We start from the raw sequence: 23,444 nt of genomic DNA on the forward strand, positions 1-23,444 counted from the left end.
TGGCAGACCTGGGAACAGCTCCTCTACCACTGGCAGCATCCAAAGCAGCATGCCAACTGTTGCAGCAGGCCATATTGCATCCCTTCACCCCCCCCCCCCCCCCCCAACAAGATGAGTTCAGTCTTACAGGCTGATCCATGGCAGAAGGGAACTTGTAATCCACCCGACATGTCAGTGGATCAGCGGCTATAATGCACATGTCTGGTAAGGTTGCTAGGGAGGATACATCCTCTGGTGCCAGGTCAAGGGCTTCCGCATACCATCACAAACACAGTTGTCAACAAGCCTCATGGATACCTATTAATGACGACACTGTTCTACATGATTTTCTCATGGACTGTGATTTAGACTTAGTTGTTACCTACCATTGGCTAGCACATATATTTGCCTCTCTACCTAATGTGGTACTGTCTTCAGACACCTTTCTACCAATTTGTGATTTCAATAGCGGACAGAGTATCTGTGCCTTAAGAGCTTGGTTCATATTAGAATGCTTCCAGAACCTGTAAACAGTATTCTCCTGCACTAACATGTGAGGTTTTCAATGAACTTCCAGATTACTGTGCTAGTCAAGAGCTATCCACTTACAGAAGTTTTACATTTTGTGTATTTCCAGGGGAGTTGAGATCTGTTACCTCCTGTGATATATTTTTACATAATTTGAGCTTAATAAAATCTGTGTTGCTGAAGAAGCAGACTTAAAAAACCATTACAGTCCAGAGAAATATTCCTTGACATGCTGTTTTGCTTTTTACTATTCCTAAACTATAAAATTAGATTTTATTTCTTTTGTGTCAACTGTATGTACTGTTTCTGTTGTTTCAGGAGATAGCCTGAAGACCAAAGAGATCACTGAAAAGTTAGCAGCAGTAATACATGAAAAGTACAAAGATTTCTTAAATGCTAAATCAGAAAATTTGCACGATGGTTTGAAAAAAATAATAATATTTTTATTATTGAATTCTGACATGTTTGATGAGGACCCATTAATGGCAGATGAAAACTGCGGACATCTCATTGGAAGCATCCCAACTGTCAGTAAGGATTTACTAATTTCAATATTTTGGGATATAGGTTTGCAAGCTTATGTCTATGATTTCATTGCAAATGGACCACCATCACTTGTTATTCATGTAATAGATACACTGGCTCACAAAAAGACTTCGATGGAGCTATATGATGCCCTGGAATTGAGCTCCAAATCAATTGTAGGTATATACACACAACTTTTGAAGATTTCCTTAGGAAGAATTACTTCAGAAAACATGAATTATTGTTGGTGCAGATTCACAGAATACTTAAAAAATTTCTTGACAATATTTTTGGACCCAGGGAAGAAACGATTTGAAGGAAGAGGAACTAAAGACTTGCATTATTTTGCAGGTTGTGCAATGAAAAATTTATTAATTGTTTGTGAACATTGTTTAAAATATTTTGTAAATTGTCCAGAACATAATGATAGTATACATACCATTTACAAGAGCATAGATTATCCCATTGAGGAATGTAAACATGAGGAACACTGTAGAACTGATTCTATTTCTGAAATTACCAATGACTTACTTACTGCTTGTTTGCATAATTTGTATGGAGTTACAGTAGATTTATGGTTGTTTTGGGTAGAATGTGATGAAAAAGATGAAAGGCATTTGCAACTGGATATTGCTGAGGCAAGCTTTCGTGTCTCTGAAGCTATAAATAGTGTTCAGGAGTTCAGTCAGAAATTTTCTTGTGTGGAAAAATTGTTGCCCTTACTACAGCGCTTTGCTACCAAACCTATAAGTGAGGAAGACATAATAATGTCTGCAGATCTTGCAACAGTAATGAAAAATATACCAAATGAAGATAAAAGACTTAATAGATGGTGGAAGGCCTTTCTTAGTTTTGATTGTCTCTGTGAGACTGAAGAAACTTTGGTGTGCTTGGAAGGGAATTTATCAGTGGTGGATAAAGATGATGTTTGTAGGATTCTAGACATTGCTGCTAATAAATTGTCTTCTATTGAAAATTTAAGTGATATCCCATGTGAGAGATTGAAACACTTGTCACTTAATGCAGTGAAAAGTCTGGAGCTACCACTGCAGTTTGAAGTGTTGAATCATTTCTTTTCGAAGCAAGGTGTGACATCTGTACTGGAAACAAAAGAATTTAATAAAGATTGTACAGAGTGTTTCAACAAATCTACAGAATTTTCTGAAGAAGCAAAACAAGAGGAGGTAATTATGCTGTTGTTACTCCTTTTAAGGAATTAGTTTGTATAAATTGTTGAATTGAATGTGCTTAATACTGCTGTATGGTGGAGTGGTGATTATAATTTTGGGATTTGAGGGGGGGGGGGGGGGGCAGCAAAGTGTTGCCAGTGTGCTGTCAGCCACACTTAATCTCTGCTTGTACCTACAAAGTAGCCAATGCAGTGATCAGGTGGTACTTGAGAAAGAACTATGGGTGACTGGCATCTGGCCCCTGCCACACATTATCAGTGTTTGCTGTTCGTAACTAATCTATAATATAATTTTTGTACACATATGTTTTAGCTGTTTTTCCACTACTTTTTACAAATTACCATTTGGTCCATTATTAACTGAAATGTTCATTTTGTGTGATACTTTTTTACAGTTTGTTAAACAGTGTGTTGCAGTCTGTTTACAATCACCTCAGAATTTTGTAACGAAGGCATTGTCAGAAGTGCTTCATAACAAGCAGCAGCTTGCTGTTGTAATTAATGCACTTAAAGAATTGAAAAGCCCATTGTCTGCATTAACAGTGAATGGAAAAAACCTGATATTGCATTCCATTGAAAAAATTATATTGAACAAGTTCTCTGAAGATACTGAGGCTGACAACTACATTTGTATGGTAAGTTATATTACCTGAGTACACTATTTATTTTAATGGTTGCCACCTCTCTTGATCCGTGATATGAGCTAATTAATGTTACGTATCTGCCAGTATGTGAACCAACATACCTGCAAAATGAGAACTTTACTGGAGTTTACCTTTGTAGGTAATACAAAATTGACTATACTGCTTAGTTGAACAACATAAAACATTTTATTTCCATCAAAAATTAAAAATTCCTATTTAGTTGAAATTAGCTCTGGTGTTTAATAAAATTCTTTCCTTACAACTTTATCTTTCATTGTAGCAGTTATTGATTTGGCCTGTTAGGAAGCAGGCACTGTAATATATTATGCTGATGTTGAAATGATACTTACAACACATCTTAAAGTGTTAGTCCTGAATCAGATAAAAAAGGAATACCTGAGAAGCGATAGGACTTAGTTTACTGCTAAGAAATTCATGTGTTATTCAGGCAAAATATAAAACCTCTATTGGCATTAATAGTCATTCATTGTGTGCTGTGTTTTCCATCATGAAGGAAAATTTTCGTGAATGTGGAATGAATCAAGGCATACATTATGTGAAGCTCAGTTCAAAACCAAAATATATAGTTTTGAGTGTTTGTCTTTAGGTGACACGCACTTATAGCATTGAAAGTATCTAAACACGTATTTGTGGACATTAATATGGGGTATGCCCAATCTGTACCTTTATGATGGCACTGAACTATGCTGGGACATTTTCAATGAGTTACGTGAACATCTGTGGAGGAATGGCAGAAAATTTTTCCTCAAGAGTCGAAACTAGAGAAGGTAGCAATGTTTGACGCTGGTGTCTGGAGTGAAATTGACATTGTGACCCATCGAAAAAGTGTTCTAATGGACCCAGGTTGGGACTCCGGGCAGGCCTGTCCATCTTCCATTTCAGGAAAGTTGTTGCCCACAAACCATTACCTCACAGAGGCTACTTTATGACAGGATTGCCGTGCTGATACAATCAGTTATGATCCCCAAACTGTTCCTCTACTGTACGTAGACTCAATGCTGTCAAATGTCTTCATATCCTTCTGCATTTAGTGTTTTATTAAACACAATAAGGGGACCATGCTGTAATCATGGGAGCTGAGCATGCTTGGTTTTGTTGGATTTGGCTTGATGTGTTCTGTCTTTTGTATCTTTCTGTCTTTGGATCCTTCCTTTCTGGCAAAAGTAATACACTCAAAACCCAACATAGATGCCATCCCATTTTGAAGGGAAGGGGGTTCATCAATAAGTACCTGCACAGTGGTAGCCCCCTGACTACATAGGGGCCGCACTATTGATGCCTGAAGTAGAAACTCCCTGTGTGTGCCGACGAGCAAATGTCCATCATGGTTGGGGCACTGGTGTCTGTGGGGAGAGCGCCAGTTCAGAGTGGGTGGCACGAAGATGGATGACTTGTGGATGAAGCAGCTCAAACTTTCTTCTAGTGATGGCCGTACACTTCTAGCGATCTCTTCTGAAGGAAATGATTGCTACAGTATGGTGAGAGATGACCTTGTAATGTTTCCTTTCCTGGCTATGCATTAGGAGGAATGTAGAACTAAGATAAGGGAAGAAATACTCCCCACAATACTTAGTTTGCTCTAGGACCAGTGGGGATTCCTTTTTGGTCATAATGCTGTTAATCTTTGTTGAACCCCTATAAGATGTGTTTGGAGTAGTAGTAGTAGTGATTTTGGAAATGAAAAGTAGTTCAGTTTTGATTAAAATGACATCCTCCACTCAGCCATGGATGGTGTTGCCTGTGACAAGCTGAGTGACACTCCTGTAGCCACCACCTCCCATAACTCTCAGTTTGGTGTAAGGTACCATCTTCCACCACAACTTACTGTTACGGATCAATGCCGATATATGTGCCAGTTTGGAGTGACGTGGTGTGCATTTTTTTCCGTTGTATACAGTGCGAAGCAAAGGACAGTAGGATTAATACTGGGGCTTTTGTCTTTGCATTTGAAGGTGAGTCATTGCATGAAAAGGTCAAGGTCATGGTGTATCGATACAATGTGAAATCATTTGTTCTCCCTCCCATATGATGTTTCAAATGCGTGAGATATGAGCACATGCCTTCGCTTTGTAATGTCAGCCCCATCTGTGGGGATTGTGGATATCTGTTGCACACAGCCGCTCCTTGTGCCCATTCCCCCATCTGTGTCTGCTGTGGAGAGCACTGATTCCCCTGTTCATGGGGTTGCACCATCTTCCAAAGAGAAAAGAAAATCCAAGAGGACAAGGCTCTTGACTGAATCATGTATCAGGAGACCAAGAAGAACTACGATCCTATGCATCTTGTACATATGATGATGATGATGATGATGATGATTCCTACAGCTAAAACAAGGTCACATCTGATGACATTACCCTCACCTTTCATGCCTTCCACAATGAGCCTTTGGGGCTGCTAGACAACATTGTTCTCCCCAGCCAGAGAAGCAACATGATCCTTTGGCATCTCTCACCATGAAGAGGTACCTCAACTGCTCCCCTCACAGGACTCTGCTGATCTGCAACTGGATACTAGCCAGTGGCAGAAGGAACCACAGGTTGCCAGTAATAGAGCTTTGCATTCCTCCTCTGTCCCTGAAGCTAGGGCATTGAAATATTCCAAAGAGAAGAGGGACAAAAAGATCTCCAAGACAAAGGTGGTTCCGATGGTCCCTTTGCCACCAAATCGTGTTTATTCAGCCTCTGTACCCAAGGCAGAGTTTGTGGTGGCCCCTGTGGCACCAGATCCCCCCTATGCAACCTACTTCAGAACCAATGTGTGGTGATACAGTATCCTCACAACCGGTGACAGCAGATGACCTTGGCACGTGGTTCCTTCATATCCCTAGGGCATACCAATAGTGTGATCCGCTAGTGGGATTGTAGCGTTTTTTGCCACCACCTGGCTGAACTACAATGTCTCTTATGTGTTTCCCCTGTGTCTCCATTGTCCTGCATTGCAGTACAACTTTGGAGACTGTGGCTGTTTGTGTCAGGATGTCTCTGGATTACACCATATGCGATATGTGTCTCCCTCCCTATGGTGAAGTGTCTCAGACTGTGTTGTCTGCACTGGTTTCTTAGCTCCCCCGTTCCTTCCTCATTTTGGGGAACTTCAATGCCCATAATCCATTGTGGGGTGGAATTATGATGATGGTCCACAGTAAATCTATCAAAACTTTGATCACAAAGCTCAATTTTTGTCTCTTGAATTCCAGTGCCCCCGCATACTTCAGTATGACGTATTGATCTTATTCTGCCAGTGATCTTTCCATTTGCAGCGTTCGTCTTCTCCCCTCCACCCATTGCAGAGTCCATGATAACCTGTGTAAACAGTGATCATTTTCCAATTTTCGTGTCCCCCCATCAACATCACACCTGGACGTCCACCCAGATGGGCTCTCAGCAGTGCTGACTGGGATGCCTTTTTCTCTGCCGTCGCCCTTAGCACCCTGCCACAAGGAGGTATCGATGCGGCTGTCAAGAGTGCAACTGCAGCCTATCTATTGGCAGCAGACTTGGCAATCCCCTATTCCTCCAGATCTCCCCATTGGACGGCACTACCTTGGTGGTCTTCAGAAATTGCCATAATCGTTAGAGATTAGAGGTAGGCTTTCCAACATCATAAGTGACATCCATTGATGGAGCACCTCATTGCCTTGAAACGGCTCCATGCCTGAGTCTCTGACTAATAAAACAATAGAAACAAGAATGCTGGGAATTGTATGTTAACATCTCTGGACTGCATACTAGAGATGAGCGATCCGCTCCTGAGCTGATACAAATAGGCAGATCCTTCTAAGGAGTGAGCAATCAGTGACTTGGAAAAAAGGAATGTTAGCTCCTCTGATCAGAAATGTCTGTGTGGTGATATTAGTGATGAGAACGAAGATTCTGTGGCTGGCTGGAACCTTTTGTAGAAAATTTAATGTCACTTGTACACTTTCCTTGAAAAACACATGCTGAAGGAAACATCTCCCAAGCAGCAAAACAATACAGTATAGACAAAGTGCATGTATGGATTTGCATATCTTACTGATGTGTGCCTCTGTTCTCAGCAATCAAAAGTGTGGAAAATGAAGAAAGATAAGTTCTGCAGAACACTGCATTAACACTTTGTGCCATATATGGGTATAAATGATAATTGTTTACAATGTATCACAGCGGTGTAGAGGTCAAGAAAAAACAATTTGATGTAGGACATTTGTCGTCTATAAAATTGTGAAACTACTTCACATTGGCCTACAAAAATTACCTAACCTGCAGCATATGCATGCCACATGGGATTTTTTTATATTCTCTCGCACACTATCAGTCCTGGAGAAAAAAATTAATAGGAACCTTTTGTAGAAAATTTAATGTCACTTGTACATTTTCCTTGAAAAACTCAAAATTGCAGCATCTAGCGAAAACATATTTTAGTACAAAGTCAAGCTACATTAAGAAAGGTCCTATTCATTTTTTTCTCTAGAGCAAATAGTTCGAATGAAGAGAGCGAGAGAATACTGAAAATATCATGTGACGTGCATGCGCCTTACTTTAGGTGGTTTTTAGCTTATTTGAGGTAGTTTTCCGACTTAATAGACCACAAGTGTTCTATATCCGATTGTTCATTTCTACTTCATCTACACTACCATGGCACACTGTAAACAGTTGTAATTTACACTCTGTATTTACACTCTCGATCTGAAAAGAAAATTTCAAATTTCAGAAGCCCACTAAACATTTACATACTGTTCAGAGAGGTGTTACTTCTCATGCTTTGACATAACATCACACTTGGAATATGTTGTTGGTGATCATGAGAGTCATGCAAACTGCGGTTTTCTGCCACCACTTGCACAAAGCAGATCCCAAAACGACCCTTCCCTATGGCTTGCCAGCCGGCCCTGTTCGCCGGCCAGCCCGATCGCCAGTCAACTGTGGAATCACTCAGCTCTGATTTAGCTTTCAGTTCACTTCCTTGACTCAGTGCCTCTCCATCCAAGAACAGCTTTACTGGATACTGTTCTTTATCATAACATTATGTATTTACATTATTATTTTTATATTTATAATGGTGTATGCGTATAGTTTTTTTTATTTTCAGTTATTTATTTATTTATTTATCTGGTAGCCTGACCAGATTGATGCTTTCAGGACACCTCTTATACTGGACGAGGGTTTTATATGTAACTTCAGAACCTATTACATCACACTTACTTGAAAAACTTGTAATTTCTTTTGATAGTGTAGGAAAAGACAGATTGCTACCCACTGTAAAGAAGACACATCAGTCTGTCTTTTCCTACACTGTTGATATTCCGACCTGGAGTTTCCATTGTTTGATACTTTCTTTTGTCTGGATGTATCTGGCATTTGCCTGTTATGTCTTCTGGATTGAAATAATTGATCTTTCCACCTTTTCCTCGGTCTTCCTAAAGACGTTATGCCCACTGGGTAATAATTCATTATTATTACCTGTATTCTTCACCTTCCATTCTTGTGACATACAGTTGTTCCTACATTCCTTAATCTCCTCATTTAAGCTTTGACTCCCTGACTTCTTTGATGTCAGCAGTCATCCTCCTGTCAGATAGTGTGCATCAAGCTACACTTCTTAGGAGTCATATCCAATGCTCACATTTTTTATTCATTTTGTTTTGTTACAGGTAACAGTTCACTTCTAAATGTCATAGTTGGCCCTGACATCATTTTGTAGAACTTAGGTTGGGTTTCATTTCTTACTTTAGTTCCGAAGGGTCAGTACATTGTTCTGTTAACACAATTAAATCTTTCTGCTTTCTTTTGTATGTCTATTTCTGTCATGAATGAGATACTTTTTTATTATTTTGATGGGAATTGGCTCGAGGTCCTGGAAACTATAACTTCTTTTTCTTCGAAGATATAAACAGATATTCCGTAGCGGTTGTTGGTAAAATATTAACAGCTGTCTGGAGTGTGTTTGCAGCCCCAAGGAAGTCGTGACGCAGGGTGAGTGGTGATTGTCCAACTTCTACCAGATTTTTTTATTATGGAGACTTGAGTTTATTGCAAAATGAGTTGGATCACTATTTTTCTTGGTTCATTCTGCATTAGGCTATATGTATGAATTTGGTCTTGAAGTTCAATATATTTTTTTAAATTTTAGATTGTAGTAAGGATTGTCTGGTTTTCAGCATCTTGGCTACAACTGCTCACTTCAGAAGTATGTAGCTTGAATTGTACTTTCCCGACGTTAATGAAATTTCAATTCATTATAGGCACATACAATGGTAGTAGAAATCTGAAGTTACAGAATTTTTCAATCACCCAAAAAGAAGTTATCATGTTCCTAAAATAACTCTTTCTCATCGCAGGATAAACAAGACAGAAAGCATTGCTTGGTTTTGGAGGTCTCTTTTGTCGTTGTGAGAAGCTACAACCACTTTATGATGGACCTATTGATTTGCTTGTAATTAAAACTTGAACTTGAGTCTCAATAATAAATATCCCCGAGTAGAAAAATATTTATTTGAAGCATATTTACCTTGAAACAGGGAAATCAAAAAATTGCTGTATGCAATACTACAACAGTTGGTTCTAAAAATATCCGAGCTACACTATGTGATCAATAGTGTCTGGACAACTGGCTGGAAAGACTTTAATGTTTGTAGTGGCCTCTATCGGTAATGCTATAATTCAATATGGTGTTCACCCACCCTTAGCCTTGATGACAGCTTCCCCTCTCGTAGGCATACATTCAATCAGGTGCTTGAAGGTTTCTTGGGGAATGGTAGTCCATTCTTCACAGAGTGCTGCACTGAGGAGAGGTATCGATGTCGGTCGGTGAGAGATATCGATGTCGGTCAGTAAGGCCTGGAATGAAGTCAGGATTCCAAAACATCTCAAAGGTGTTCGGTGGGATTCAGGTCAGGACTCTGTGCAGGCCAGTCCATTACAGGGATGTTATTGTTGTGTAACCACTCCGCCACAGGCCATGCACTATGAACAGGTGCTCGATCGTCTTGAAAGATGCAATCACCATCCCCGAATTGCTCTTCAATAGTGGGAAGCAAGAAGATGCTTAAAAATCATTGTAGGCCTGTGCTGTGATAGTGCCACGCAAAACAACAAGGGGTGCAAGCCCCCTCCATGAAAAACACGACTACACTGTAACACTACCACCTCTGAATTTTACTGTCGGCACTACACACGCTGGCAGATGACATTCACCGGGCATTCACCATACCCATACCCTGCCATCAGCTCGCCACATTGGGTACAGTGATTCGTCACTCCCTACAATGTTTTTCAACTGTTCAATTGTTCAATGTTTACGCTCCATACACCAAGCAAGGTTTTATTTGGCCCTTACGAGCATGATGTGTGGCTTATGAGCAGCCACTCGACCATGAAATCCAAGTTTCCTCACCTCCTGCATGACTGTCATAGTACTTGCGGTGGATCCTGATGCAGTTTGGAATTCCTGTGTGATGGTCTGGATAGATGTCTGTCTATTACACATTACGACCCTCTCCAACTGTCGGCGATCTCTTGTCAGTCAACAGAAGAGGTCGACCTGTACGCTTTTGTGCTGTATGTGTCCCTTCACGTTTCCACTTCACTATGACATCGGAAACAGTGGGCGTAGGGATGTTAAGGAGTGTGGAAATCTCGTGTACAGATGTATGACACAAGTGACACCCCATCACCTGACCACGTTCGAAGTCCGTGATTTGCACGGAGCGCCCCATTCTGCTCTCTCATGATGTCTAATAACTACTGAGGTCACTGATATGGTGTACCTGGAAGTAGGTGGCAGCACAATGCACCTAATATGAAAAACGTATGTTTTTGGGGGTGTCAGGATACTTTTGATCGCATAGTGCCCAGTGAGTATATTTTTTTCAATATTATCACAGTGATTGTAGGTACTTAATAACAATTTGGCTATATACCATTCTGGAGTGTAATTAGCAGTCTTCGAAAGGGAGGTAAGAAGGAAATGACAAGTATTTTGGACAGGTCAGGAAAACTGCTGGTGCATCCTGTGGATGCCTTGGGCAGATGGAGGGAATATTTTGAAGAGTTGCTCAATGTAGGTGAAAATACGATCAGTAATGTTTCAGATTTCGAGGTAGAATGGGATAGGAATGATGATGGAAATAGGATCACATTTGAGGAAGTGGAGAAAATGGTCGATAGATTGCAGTGCAATAAAGCAGCTGGGGTGGATGAAATTAAGTCGGAACTCATCAAATACAGTGGAATGTCAGGTCTTAAATGGCTACACAGGATAATTGAAATGGCCTGGGAGTCGGGACAGGTTCCATCAGACTGGACAAAAGCAGTAATCACACCAATCTTTAAACATGGAAACAGAAAAGATTCTAACAACTACAGAGGTATCTCTTTAATCAGCGTTGTGGGTAAAATATTCTCAGGTATTGTTGAAAGGAAAGTGCGAGTATTAGTTGAGGACCAATTGGATGAAAATCAGTGTGGGTTTAGGCCTCTTAGAGGTTGTCTGGACCAGATCTTTAGCTTACGGCAAATAATGGAGAAGTATTATGAGTGGAACAGGGAATTGTATCTATTTTTTATAGATCTAGAAAAGGCATATGACCGGGTTCCTAGGAGGAAGTTATTGTCTGTTCTACGAGATTATGGAATAGGAGGCAAACTTTTGCAAGCAATTAAAGGTCTTTACATGGATGTCAGGCAGCAGTTAGAGTTGACGGTAAATTGAGTTCATGGTTCAGAGTAGTTTCAGGGGTAAGACAAGGCAGCAACCGGTCTCCACTGTTGTTCATATTATTTATGGATCATATGTTGAAAACAATAGACTGGCTGGGTGAGATTTAGATATGTGAACACAAAATAAGCAGTCTTGCATATGCGGATGACTTAGTTGTGATGGCAGATTCGATTGAAAGTTTGCAAAGTAATATTTCAGAGCTAGATCAGAAATTTAAGGACTATGGTATGAAGATCAGCATCTCTAAAACGAAAGTAATGTCAGTGGGAAAGAGAGATAAACGGATTGAGTGCCAAATAGGAGGAACAAAGTTAGAACAGGTGGACGGTTTCAAGTACTTAGGATGCATATTCTCACAGGATGGCAACATAGTGAAAGAACTGGAAGCGAGGTGTAGCAAAGCTAATGCAGTGAGCGCTCAGCTACGATCTACTCTCTTCTGCAAGAAGGAAGTCAGTACCAAGACTAAGTTATCTGTGCACCGTTCAATCTTTCGACCAACTTTGTTGTATGGGAGCAAAAGCTGGGTGGATTCAGGTTACCTTATCAACAAGGTTGAGGTTACGGATATGAAAGTAGCTAGGATGATTTCAGGTACTAGTAGATGGGAACAATGGCAGGAGAGTGTCCACAATGAGGAAATCAAAGAAAAACTGGGAATTAACTCTATAGGTGTAGCAGTCAGGGCGACCAGGCTTAGATGGTGGGGTCATGTTTACATGCATGGGAGAAGCAAGGTTACCCAAGAGACTCATGGGTTCAGCAGCAGAGGGTAGGAGGAGTCGGGGCAGACCAAGGAGAAGGTACCTGGATTCGGTTAAGAATGATTTTGAAGTAATAGGTTTAACATCAGAAGAGACACCAATGTTAGCACTGAGTATGGGATCATGGAGGAATATTATAAGGGGGGCTATGCTCCAGACTGAACGCTGAAAGGCATAATCAGTCTTAAATGATGATGATAAAATTATTAAAATGTAACAAGAATCAATCTTACTATTAAAATTTTTGCACTTCATAAAAAATGTTTTGGATTTTGTGGTAATATTTTTAATTTTTACAGCAGATGAAATGCAAAACATTTAAATCTCAAAATTTCTAGGAACATACCACAAACTTGTTACTTCTCTTCCTACGATCTCTCAAAATAGGACTAAACCAGACAAAATTACAGGCATAACGACCTGAATTGAAAAGGCAAATTTTTGTAAGTGACTGGTGAGTGATGAGTCATGAAAAAGAGCTAGCTCATTCCAGTGAATGCCAGTTCTGCTCCGATCTCTGAAAAGAGTGGTTTTGCCCATCTCTACTAAATACTTATCCTTTGCAGGTTTAGGCAATGGTTCAATGCCTCTATGGGCACTGTTTCCCCACAGGTGCAACTGGAATCTCACTGAATAGTGTTGTCTACACTGACCCATATGCTGTAGCCAAACATTTGCTCTGCTTTATGCTTGAGCATTTGTGTTGGAGAGTTATCAACCTGCATTTTATGTCATCAAGCTGCGTGTGGAGTGCATTCACTAACCTATTACAACAGATCACCTGGAGCTATATAATACTCTGTTTAGTGAGAGGGAATTCCTCAGTGCCCCAGTACTTTGCCCTGACACGGCAGCAGGGGCAGATCACATCCACAGCTAAATGCTCAGACAACTATTGGTGGGTTACCAACATCATGTCCATGCCAATTTCAATTGTATCTGGACTGTGGGTGACTTCCTATCTCAGTGGCGAGGAAGCGTGATCGTTCCAGCACTAAAACTGGTTAAACACCCCCTTGAGATGGACAGCTATCAACCAATAAGTCTCACTAATGTTCTCTGCAAGTTGAACATATGGTGAGCCCGGCGACCGTGTTTGTATGTTGAGTCTTGGTGTCTTTTGGCTACAACCCAGGGTGGTTTTCGCCAAGGCTGTTCTGCAGCCTGTAGTCTGCTATCCAACCAGTTTTTGCCTAGCGTCAACACCTTATTGCTGTCTTCTTCAACTTGCAAAAGGTTTATGACACCACATGGCATCATCACTTCCTCGTTACTCTAAATGAGTGGGGTCACTGGGGCCTGCACCAGTTTTTGTTCAGAACTTTTTGTCACACCATTCTTTCTGAGTTCAAATTGGTGCCTCCCGCATTACCCCCTGCAGAGTACTATATGAGGTCAGTTCAAAAAATTCCAAAACTTTCATAATTTCATGCTGATGGTGTGTTGGAGCAAACGCCTGCACTCGCCTGTGCCTAATGTTTAACTGTTAGAAGTTTTATTCTAGTATGTCTGTTAGTTATTGTTCAGTGCTGCATTGAGTAGAACTTTGTTGCACAAATTGCAGAGTTAGAGGAGCAACATGTTAGCTTTAAATTTTGCATGACATGTACGAAAACCTTTACAGACACACACAAAATGATGAGTGCTTAAGTCATACTTGGTGTTACAAATGGTTCACACAGTTTTAAAAAGGGCTGGATGGAAGTTAAAGATGACCCTTGTTCAGGATGCCCTTCGACGTCTACTGATGATGCTCATGTGAGGAATGCCAACAAAATTGTGCAAGCTAATCAAAGACTGACTCTCAGAGTGATAGTAGAAGACTGTAACATTTCAGTTGGATCACGTCATGAAATCCTGACACAGCACCTTGGAATGTATTGTGTTGCTTCTAAGTTCGACCCACGGCTCATGAGTCAAAACCAGAAAGAGATTCACCTCACAGTCTGTGAAGAGCTTTTGGATCACCCAAATGAGAACTAGATGTTCATTAAGAGACTCATAATTGTTGATGAAACTTGGGTCAACAGTTATGATGGTGAGACCAGGATTCAATCTTCACAGTGGGTTGGGAAAGTTTCTCCATGACCAAAAAAAGCTCTTTGGGTCAGGTCAAATGTGAAAGCCATGCTTTGAAAGATTAGTTCATCATGAATTTGTGCCACAGTGACAAATTGTTATTGATGGTACTATCAGGACATGTTGTGGTGCCTGTGAGAAAATATGAGAAGGAAATGGCCTGAAACGTGGCGAGACAATTAAGGCTCTTGCATCACCATAACATACCCGCACATTCATCCTTGTTGGTGCGTGACTATTGTACAAAAAACGAAATCACTGTGCTGCCTCATCCTCTGTAGTCTCCAGACCTGGTCCTTGTGGACTTGTTTTTATATCCAAAGTTGATAACCCCATTGAACGGGCGAAGATTTGCAACGATAGATGGGACAAAAGAAAATTCACGTGATTCAGCAAGAGGCGTAACAAGACTGCTTATGGAGGTGGAAATGTTGTTGGGAGTGGTGTATCAATTGTGGAGGAGAGTATTTCGAAGGAGACCAGGTAAGTGTAGAAAAAATCTGTGAACAAAGTTCTGGAATTTTTGGAACAGACTTCGTGTAAGAGGCACAATCATGAGCTCTCATTCATTGCTTCCAGTTTTCAACCACCAAGATATGTCATGCACTTCTGTTGTTATCGTACTGCCCATCCACAACCAGAACTATACCTCAACAACAAACTGCTCAAAGCTGTCGAGTCTTATCACTTTTTGGGACTGGTCTTTAATGTTCATTTGACTTAGCTTCCCCATCTTTGACAACTTAAGTGAACATGATGGTCACATGTTAATACTCTACACAGCCTCTGTAACATTAGCTGGGGCATAGACTTCTCTACGTGTTTGCAGCTTTATAAAATTATCATCTTCATTGTGGGAGTCTGGCATATGGTTCGAAACTGCCTTCAGCATTGTGGATACTGGACCTGCTACCACACTGTAGGGTCAAACTGGTGACAAGTGCTTTTCAGACCTGCCCTGTGAACAGCTTACTCACAGAAGCTGGAGACCCTCCACGGCAGATCAAGCACCAATGGCTGCTGCTCAACTGTGTGAGACAGATTTGCTGCTTGCCAGATCATCCAAATTACCATGTCCTTTTTCCTGGTAGGAGATCCACCTTCCACATCAGAGACCCAGGACTGGAGTAACAATCACAGTTTTCATATAGTTTCTCTGCTCTGAAATCCTACTTCCCCCACTGTCACCTCACTGTCTGTCTCAAAATCTGGCAGAAAACTCAAGAGATTCTGGTTGTATGTAAAGTACACCTGCAGCGAGATGCAGTCAATACCTTCACTGCGTGATAACAGTGGTGATGTCACTGATGACAGTGCCACTAAAGGCTAATTAATAAACATGGTTTTCTGAAATTCCTTCATCAAAGATGATGAAGTAAATATTCCATAATTTGAATTGAGAACAATTGCCAACGTAAGTAACTTAAAAGTAGAAAACCTTGGTGTAGCAAAACAGCTTAAATGATTTAGTAAAGGCAAGGCCTCCAGTCTGAATTGTATATCAGTCAGGTTCCTTTCAGAGTATGCTGATACAACAGCTGCATACTTAGCAATCATATACAGCTTCTTGCTTGTTGAAAGATCTGTACCTGAAGACTGGAAAGTTGCACAAGTCACACCAATTCACAAGAAAGTAAATAGGAGTAATCCTCTGAATTACAGCCCCGTATCACAGATGTCGATTTGTTGAAGGATTTTCATAACATATGATGTGTTATAACATAATGAATTATCTGGGAGAAAATGATTTATTGATGAATTGCCACCACAGATTCAGAAAATATTGCTCTTGTGAAACACAACTAGCTCTTTAATGTCACAAAATAATGAGTGCTACCTACAAGGGATGTCAAATTGAGTCCCTATTTTTAGACTTGCAGAAGTCTTCAGATGTTGTTCCTCACTGACAACTTCTAATCAAATTGCATTCCTATGGAGCATTATCTCAGTTGGGTGACTGAACTCATAATTTCCTCTCAGAAAGGTCACAGTTTGTAGTAATTGTTGGAAAGTCATAGAGTAAAACAGAAGTAATATCTGGAATTTCCAAAGGAAGTTTTATAGGCCCTCTGCTGTTCCTGAGCTACACAAACATTTTAGGAGGCATCTGAGGTCACCAAATGTCAAAACCAGTTGCAAAATAATTCAGGTATGATATTTGTATGGTGCAAAACGTGGCAGTTGACTCTAACAATGAAAAGTGTGAAGTTGTCCACATGAGTACTAAAAGAAATCCGCTAAATTTTATTTATGTGATAAATCACACTAATGTAAAGCCTGCAAACTCAACTAAATACTTAGGGATTACAATTATGAATACTATCACATAGATATTATTGTGGGGAAAGCAAACCAATGGATGCAATTTATTGGCAGAATATTTAGAAAATGCAACAGATCTACTAAAAACACTGTTTACATTATGCTTGTCTGCCCTCTTCTGAAGTGTTGCTGTGCAGTGTGTGATTTGCTTCAGATAGGATTGATGGAGGATGTTAAGAAAATTCAAAGAAGAGCAGCTCATTTTGTATTATCCTGAAATAGGGGAGAGAGTCCACAGATATGTTATGTGGATTGGGGGGGCAATTATTAAAACAAAGGCTTTTTCATTGTGACAGGGTCTTCTCGTGAAATTTAAATACTTTGGTAGTGCCCACCCAAATAGGGAGAAATGACCATCATAATAAACTAAAAGAAATCAGAGCTCTCAGGGAAAGATTTAAGTGGTTTTTTTTTTTTTTTGCTCGCTGTTAGAGAGTGGAACGGTAGAGAAACATCTTGAAAGAGGTTCAATGAAACCTCTGCCAGGCACTTAATTGTGAATTGCAGAGTAATCATGTAGATGTGGATGTAAATGTAAATGTGGGCAGGGAGCAGTTGCATACAGCTCCATTGCATGTACCTCATCCTCGGATCTGACTCGACCTTTCCTTTAGAGCAAAATACTCTGTTTATCCCATGATTTTTTGCCACCCGTTCCTCCCCATCCCTGATGCATTTCCAGGTTCAGAAGAGATATACACTGATGGCCCTATTATCAATGGACGAATCAGTTTTGCTTGCACCATGCAAGGTGCAGTGAACTTTGCTTCCTGTTGAACAGATTCAGTGTATTCACTGCAGAATTGGCCACTGCTCAAGCCCTTAATCATTGTTGTTCATGCACTGGTGACAAGTTCTTAATAGGAGTGACTCCCTGAGTAGTCCCAGTGCTATCATCGACAACCATTGGTTGTGACTATCCAGGATCTCCTTTCTGATCTCGATCAAGCTGGATGGTTAGTTGTCTTTTTCTGGACCTCAGCTCACATTGGGATTCTGGGGTACGAGCATGCTGACAGGTTGACAAAGTTGGCTTTAGAGACATGGATACTAAAACTCTGTACCATCAGTTGTTGAAAACTTCAAACACAGATTGGTGAGCTCTGCTTTCCTCAAACAAAATATGACCAATAAAGGGCACCACGGTGATGTGACAGTCTTCTCTTGATGCTTCTTGCAAGGAATCTAACATTGAGTTGACTTTGCATTGGCCACACTAAGCTGATTTGTGGCTACACCCTACAACACAAGGATCCATCCCACTGTCGGTGTGGTGCCTGTCTGATGGTGACCCACCATCCTAGTGGACTGCTCTTGCTAACACACTGCCTCCAATGCTAGCACATGACAGTAAATTGGCTGATTGGCTGATCTGGTTTTATGTTTTACATGTGAAGATGATTTCTACCCCCCCCCCCCCCTCTCAGCGAGGTAGGGCACAATAACCTCATCAGTTGCTTGAGAGACTGAAAGGGTGTCCCATCACCTGCTCCAAGCCAGAAAGCCCATGGCTACCCTTGCTCAGTGGTGTGTGGCCTGTCTCCGGTTCCTCCCATCTTTTTTAATTCTTCTACATATGTTGTTGGTTTACTGTTTCATAATCATTGTTCTCTTTTTTGAAATTTTATCAACTTGTCTGCTTTGCTAGTTATCTTGTGGTAATGGAGGGCAAGGAAACATCGTTCAGATGCAGAAAATGCACCTCCCATCACATAACATTCCACGCAGGAAAAATATATCTAAAAACAAAGATGATGTGACTTATCATACGAAAGCGCTGGCAGGTCGATAGACACACAATCATACACACAAAATTCTAGCTCTTGCAACCAACGGTTGCTGTGTATGTGTGGTTGGATATGGGTGTATGTGCGAGTGTATACCTGTCCTTTTTTCCCCCTAAGGTAAGTCTTTCCGCTCCCAGGATTGGAATGACTCCTTACCCTCTCCCTTAAAACCCACATCCTTTCGTCTTTCCCTCTCCTTCCCTCTTTCCTGATGAGGCAACCGTTGGTTGCGAAAGCTAGAATTTTGTGTGTATGATTGTGTTTGTTTGTGTGTCTATCGACCTGCCAGCACTTTCGTATGGTAAGTCTTGATGTGACTTACCAAATGAAAGTGCTGGCAGGTCGACAGACACACAAACAAACACAAACATACACACAAAATTCAAGCTTTCGCAACAAACTGTTGCCTCATCAGGAAAGAGGGAAGGAGAGGGAAAGACGAAAGGATGTGGGTTTTAAGGGAGAGGGTAAGGAGCCATTCCAATCCCGGGAGCGGAAAGACTTATCTTAGGGGGAAAAAAGGACGGGTATACACTCGCGCACACACACACATATCCATCCACACATATACAGACACAAGCCTTTTTATGTGGGAGAGGAAAGATTGAGGATTTTTATTAAGGATAGGAGTTGACGGGTGTGTTCATTGGCTGAGTTGATGTGTAGGTGAAGGATTAGGTGGGTGAGGGCACTGGATTGTTCAGTTTGGAACTGGTATAGGGACTGATGGAAAGAAGGGTTGCAGCCAGAGATGGGAACTTTAAGTGTGAGGCCTTTGGGGGTTATGCCAAATGTCAGACAAGCCTGAGAAAATAAAATATGCGAGCGTAATCTGGCTAGGGTGAAGGCATGTTTGCGGAGAGAATGTAAATAAAACTTAATGGGGTCGTTGTGGGGGTGTTGTGAGGGTGACATGGTATTAGAAGGTGGAAAGTGTAACATGAGGTTGAAATGAAAATGAAAGATAAAAATATATGGGGAGAGATAAGGGTGAACTAGAAAGTAACTGGAGATCTGGTATGAAAAAAGGCGAAAAAGTGTTGGTTAAGTTGATCCTGTGGTGAACTTGGGTTGGTAGACAGCAGTGTGCATGAAGGTTAGGTGGTTGTGTTGCCACTAAAACACGTTAAAGGACGGAGAAATTCGGGAAAATTTCGAAAAAACGTGTAAATGTATTATAGGAGTGGTGTTGTGGTGAAAGATTACGAAAATGGGGCTAACAATTGTAATAATGACGTTAAAACCTGTGGGGAGCGGCTAAAAATGATCAGTGATGTGCGAAAAACGGAAGTGGAAATAAAGTGAAAGTTATTAGAACTAGTCGAAATGGTTGTTTAATACGTGAAAGCAGCTGTTATTGAACTAGAAACGGTGGATTTTATAGCAGCGGTAGTGTTGAAAGTGGAAAATAAAAATTTTTTGGTTATGGTTTGGAAGTGGGTTACGTATTATTGAGTATATATAGGCTTGTGTCTGTATATGTGTGGATGGATATGTGTGTGTGTGCGAGTGTATACCCGTCCTTTTTTCCCCCTAAGGTAAGTCTTTCTGCTCCCGGGATTGGAATGACTCCTTACCCTCTCCCTTAAAACCCACATCCTTTCGTCTTTCGCTCTCCTTCCCTCTTTCCTGATGAGGCAACAGTTTGTTGCGAAAGCTTGAATTTTGTGTGTATGTTTGTGTTTGTTTGTGTGTGTTTGTGTGTCTGTCGACCTGCCAGCACTTTCATTTGGTAAGTCACATCATCTTTGTTTTTAAATATATTTTTCCTACGTGGAATGTTTCCCTCCATATATATATATATATATATATAAAACAAAGATGATGTGACTTACCGAACGAAAGTGCTGGCAGGTCGATAGACACACAAACATACACACGAAATTCAAGCTTTCGCGACAAACGGTTGCTTCATCAGGAAAGAAGAAAGGAGAGGGATAGACGAAAGGATGTGGGTTTTAAGGGAGAGGGTAAGGAGTCATTCCAATCCCGCGAGCGGAAAGACTTACCTTAGGGGGAAAAAAAGGACAGGTATACACTCGCACACACACACAAATCCATCCGCACATACACAGTACTGAAACATAAATGCATAAATTCACAACGGATGTGAATGTGTGTATGCGCGGATGGATATGTGTGTGTGTGTGTGTGTGTGTGTGTGTGTGTGTGTGTGTGTATACCCGTCCTTTTTTTCCCCTAGGGTGGGTCTTTCCGCTCCCGGGATTGGAGTGACTCCTTGCCCTCTCGCTTAGGGCCCGCATGCTTTCGTCTTTCCCTCTCCTTCCCTCTTTCCTGATGAAGCAACCGTTTGTTGCGAAAGCTTGAATTTCGTGTGTATGTTTGTGTTTGTTTGTGTGTCTATCGACCTGCCAGCACTTTCGTTACGTATTATCATCTTTGATATATATATATATATATATATATATATATATATATACAAAGATGATGTGACTTACCAAATAAAAGTGCTGGCAGGTCGACAGACACACAAACGAACACAAACATACACACAAAATTCAAGCTTTCGCAACAAACTGTTGCCTCATCAAGAAAGAGGGAAGGAGAGGGAAAGACGAAAGGATGTGGGTTTTAAGGGAGAGGGTAAGGAGTCATTCCAATCCCGGGAGCGGAAAGACTTACCTTAGGGCGAAAAAAGGACAGGTATACACTCGCACACACACACATATCCATATGTGTGGATGGATATGTGTGTGTGTGCGAGTGTATACCTGTCCTTTTTTCGCCCTAAGGTAAGTCTTTCCGCTCCCGGGATTGGAATGACTCCTTACCCTCTCCCTTAAAACCCACATCCTTTCGTCTTTCCCTCTCCTTCCCTCTTTCCTGATGAGGCAACAGTTTGTTGCGAAAGCTTGAATTTTGTGTGTATGTTTGTGTTCGTTTGTGTGTCTGTCGACCTGCCAGCACTTTCATTTGGTAAGTCACATCATCTTTGTTTTTAGATATATTTTTCCTACGTGGAATGTTTCCCTCTATTATATATATATATATATATATATATATATATATATATAACAAAAGCGCTGGCAGGTCGATAGACACACAAAAAAACACAAATATACACACAAAATTCTAGCTTTCGCAACCAACGGTTGCTTCGTCAGGAAAGAGGGAAGGAGAGGGAAAGATGAAAGGATGTGGGTTTTAAGGGAGAGGGTAAGGAGTCATTCCAATCCCGGGAGCGGAAAGACTTACCTTAGGGGGAAAAAAGGACAGGTATACACTCGCACACACACACATATCCATGTGTGGATGGATATGTGTGTGTGTGCGAGTGTATACCTGTCCTTTTTTCCCCCTAAGGTAAGTCTTTCCGCTCCCGGGATTGGAATGACTCCTTACCCTCTCCCTTAAAACCCACATCCTTTCATCTTTCCCTCTCCTTCCCTCTTTCCTGACGAAGCAACTGTTGGTTGCGAAAGCTAGAATTTTGTGTGTATATTTGTGTTTTTTTGTGTGTCTATCGACCTGCCAGCGCTTTTGTTTGGTAAGTCCCATCATCTTTCTTTTTAGATATATTTTTTCCACGTGGAATGTTTCCCTCTGTTATATATATATATATATATATATATATATATATATATATATATATATATATATATATATATATATATATAATGTGAATTACCATACAAAAGCGCTGGCAGGTCAATAGACACACAATCATACACACAAAATTCTAGCTTTCGCAACCAACGGTTGCTTCATCAGGAAAGAGGGAAGGAGAGGGAAAGACGAAAGGATGTGTGTTTTAAGGGAGAGGGTAAGGAGTCATTCCAATCCTGGGAGCGGAAAGATGTGCTGATGATGAAGTACTGGCAATGTGGTGATACTGGTCATATTATATATCCTAAAGTTACAGTTGGATTCATAAGGATTTTCATCAGTATAATATGACCAGTATCACCACATTGCCACATTGCCAGTACTTCACCATCAGCACTATACATGACAGGTAGCATTTTCCAGGCATTTATAAAACCCAAACCCTTCCATCAGATTAACACAGGGTGTAACATGATTCATCAGTTGTTTCCGGTCATCCACTATCCAGTGACATTGCTCTTTACACTGCTTAAAATGTTTCTTAGCACTGAATACAGAAATGTGTGGGTTATAAGGAGCTGTCCGACCATTGTACCCCATTGTCATTCTGCTAGCTGGACTGCAGGTAGCACTTTGGAAGCCATGAGTGATACCTTCTGCTAATTTCATACAATGTTTTACAGCCATCCTTCATAGTGCTCGACAGTGTCTGCTCGTCAGTACATGAGGTCTGTGTTGTCTTCATTTAACTGTGATAGTTCCTTCGCATTTCCACTTCACAGTCACATCACCATCTACTTTGGATGCTTTAGAAGGATTGATATATCCCTGATGGATTTTGTTACTCAGGTGATATCTAGTGGTCAGTTTTCACTTTACATAGGGGTGTCCATATACTTTTGGTCAGGTAGTATATTTCGCACAATTCCATCATGAATTTCATGTGGCCTACCTTTATGATGACTGATATCATTATCATGTTAAAAGTAAAATCAGACAGTAGTACTTATGATTTCTAACACTGGTTAGATGGAGCTCTGACATGCCTTTCATTCTAGGTTGAAAGTATTTCACGTTGTGAATTTATGCATTTATGTTTCAGTACTCAATGTTAAGAACAGCATTCCAGAACTTGTGAGTGAGCAAGTTCATTAACATAATACCAGAACTAAGGCTTATTTTGATATAGTTAGATATGATATAGCTAGGAATGAATGAAAGTTCTCACATAGTCGAGCCACCCAGAGTAAAGAACATATTACTAATATGTCCCCTGTCTGTTCCATGAAAAACTTTATTTTGAAAGTTATACAGCTGGCTAGAAGACTATCTATTTTACAAC

At 40.7% G+C, this 23,444-nt stretch overlaps 1 protein-coding gene across 1 annotated transcript in view; it reads left to right on the plus strand.

Moving 5' to 3' along the window:
• Window positions 1-23,444, plus strand: part of LOC126236379 (uncharacterized) — a 113,333-nt gene that overhangs the window by 21,655 nt on the left and 68,234 nt on the right. The window contains exons 2-3 of the mRNA XM_049945636.1: window positions 826-2,216; window positions 2,617-2,856. Coding sequence (XP_049801593.1) covers window positions 826-2,216; window positions 2,617-2,856 — 1,631 coding nt within the window. The remainder of the gene's footprint in view (window positions 1-825; window positions 2,217-2,616; window positions 2,857-23,444) is intronic.

This window comes from Schistocerca nitens, chromosome 2 (assembly GCF_023898315.1).
Source record: "Schistocerca nitens isolate TAMUIC-IGC-003100 chromosome 2, iqSchNite1.1, whole genome shotgun sequence".
NCBI classification, from domain to species: Eukaryota; Metazoa; Arthropoda; class Insecta; order Orthoptera; family Acrididae; genus Schistocerca; species Schistocerca nitens.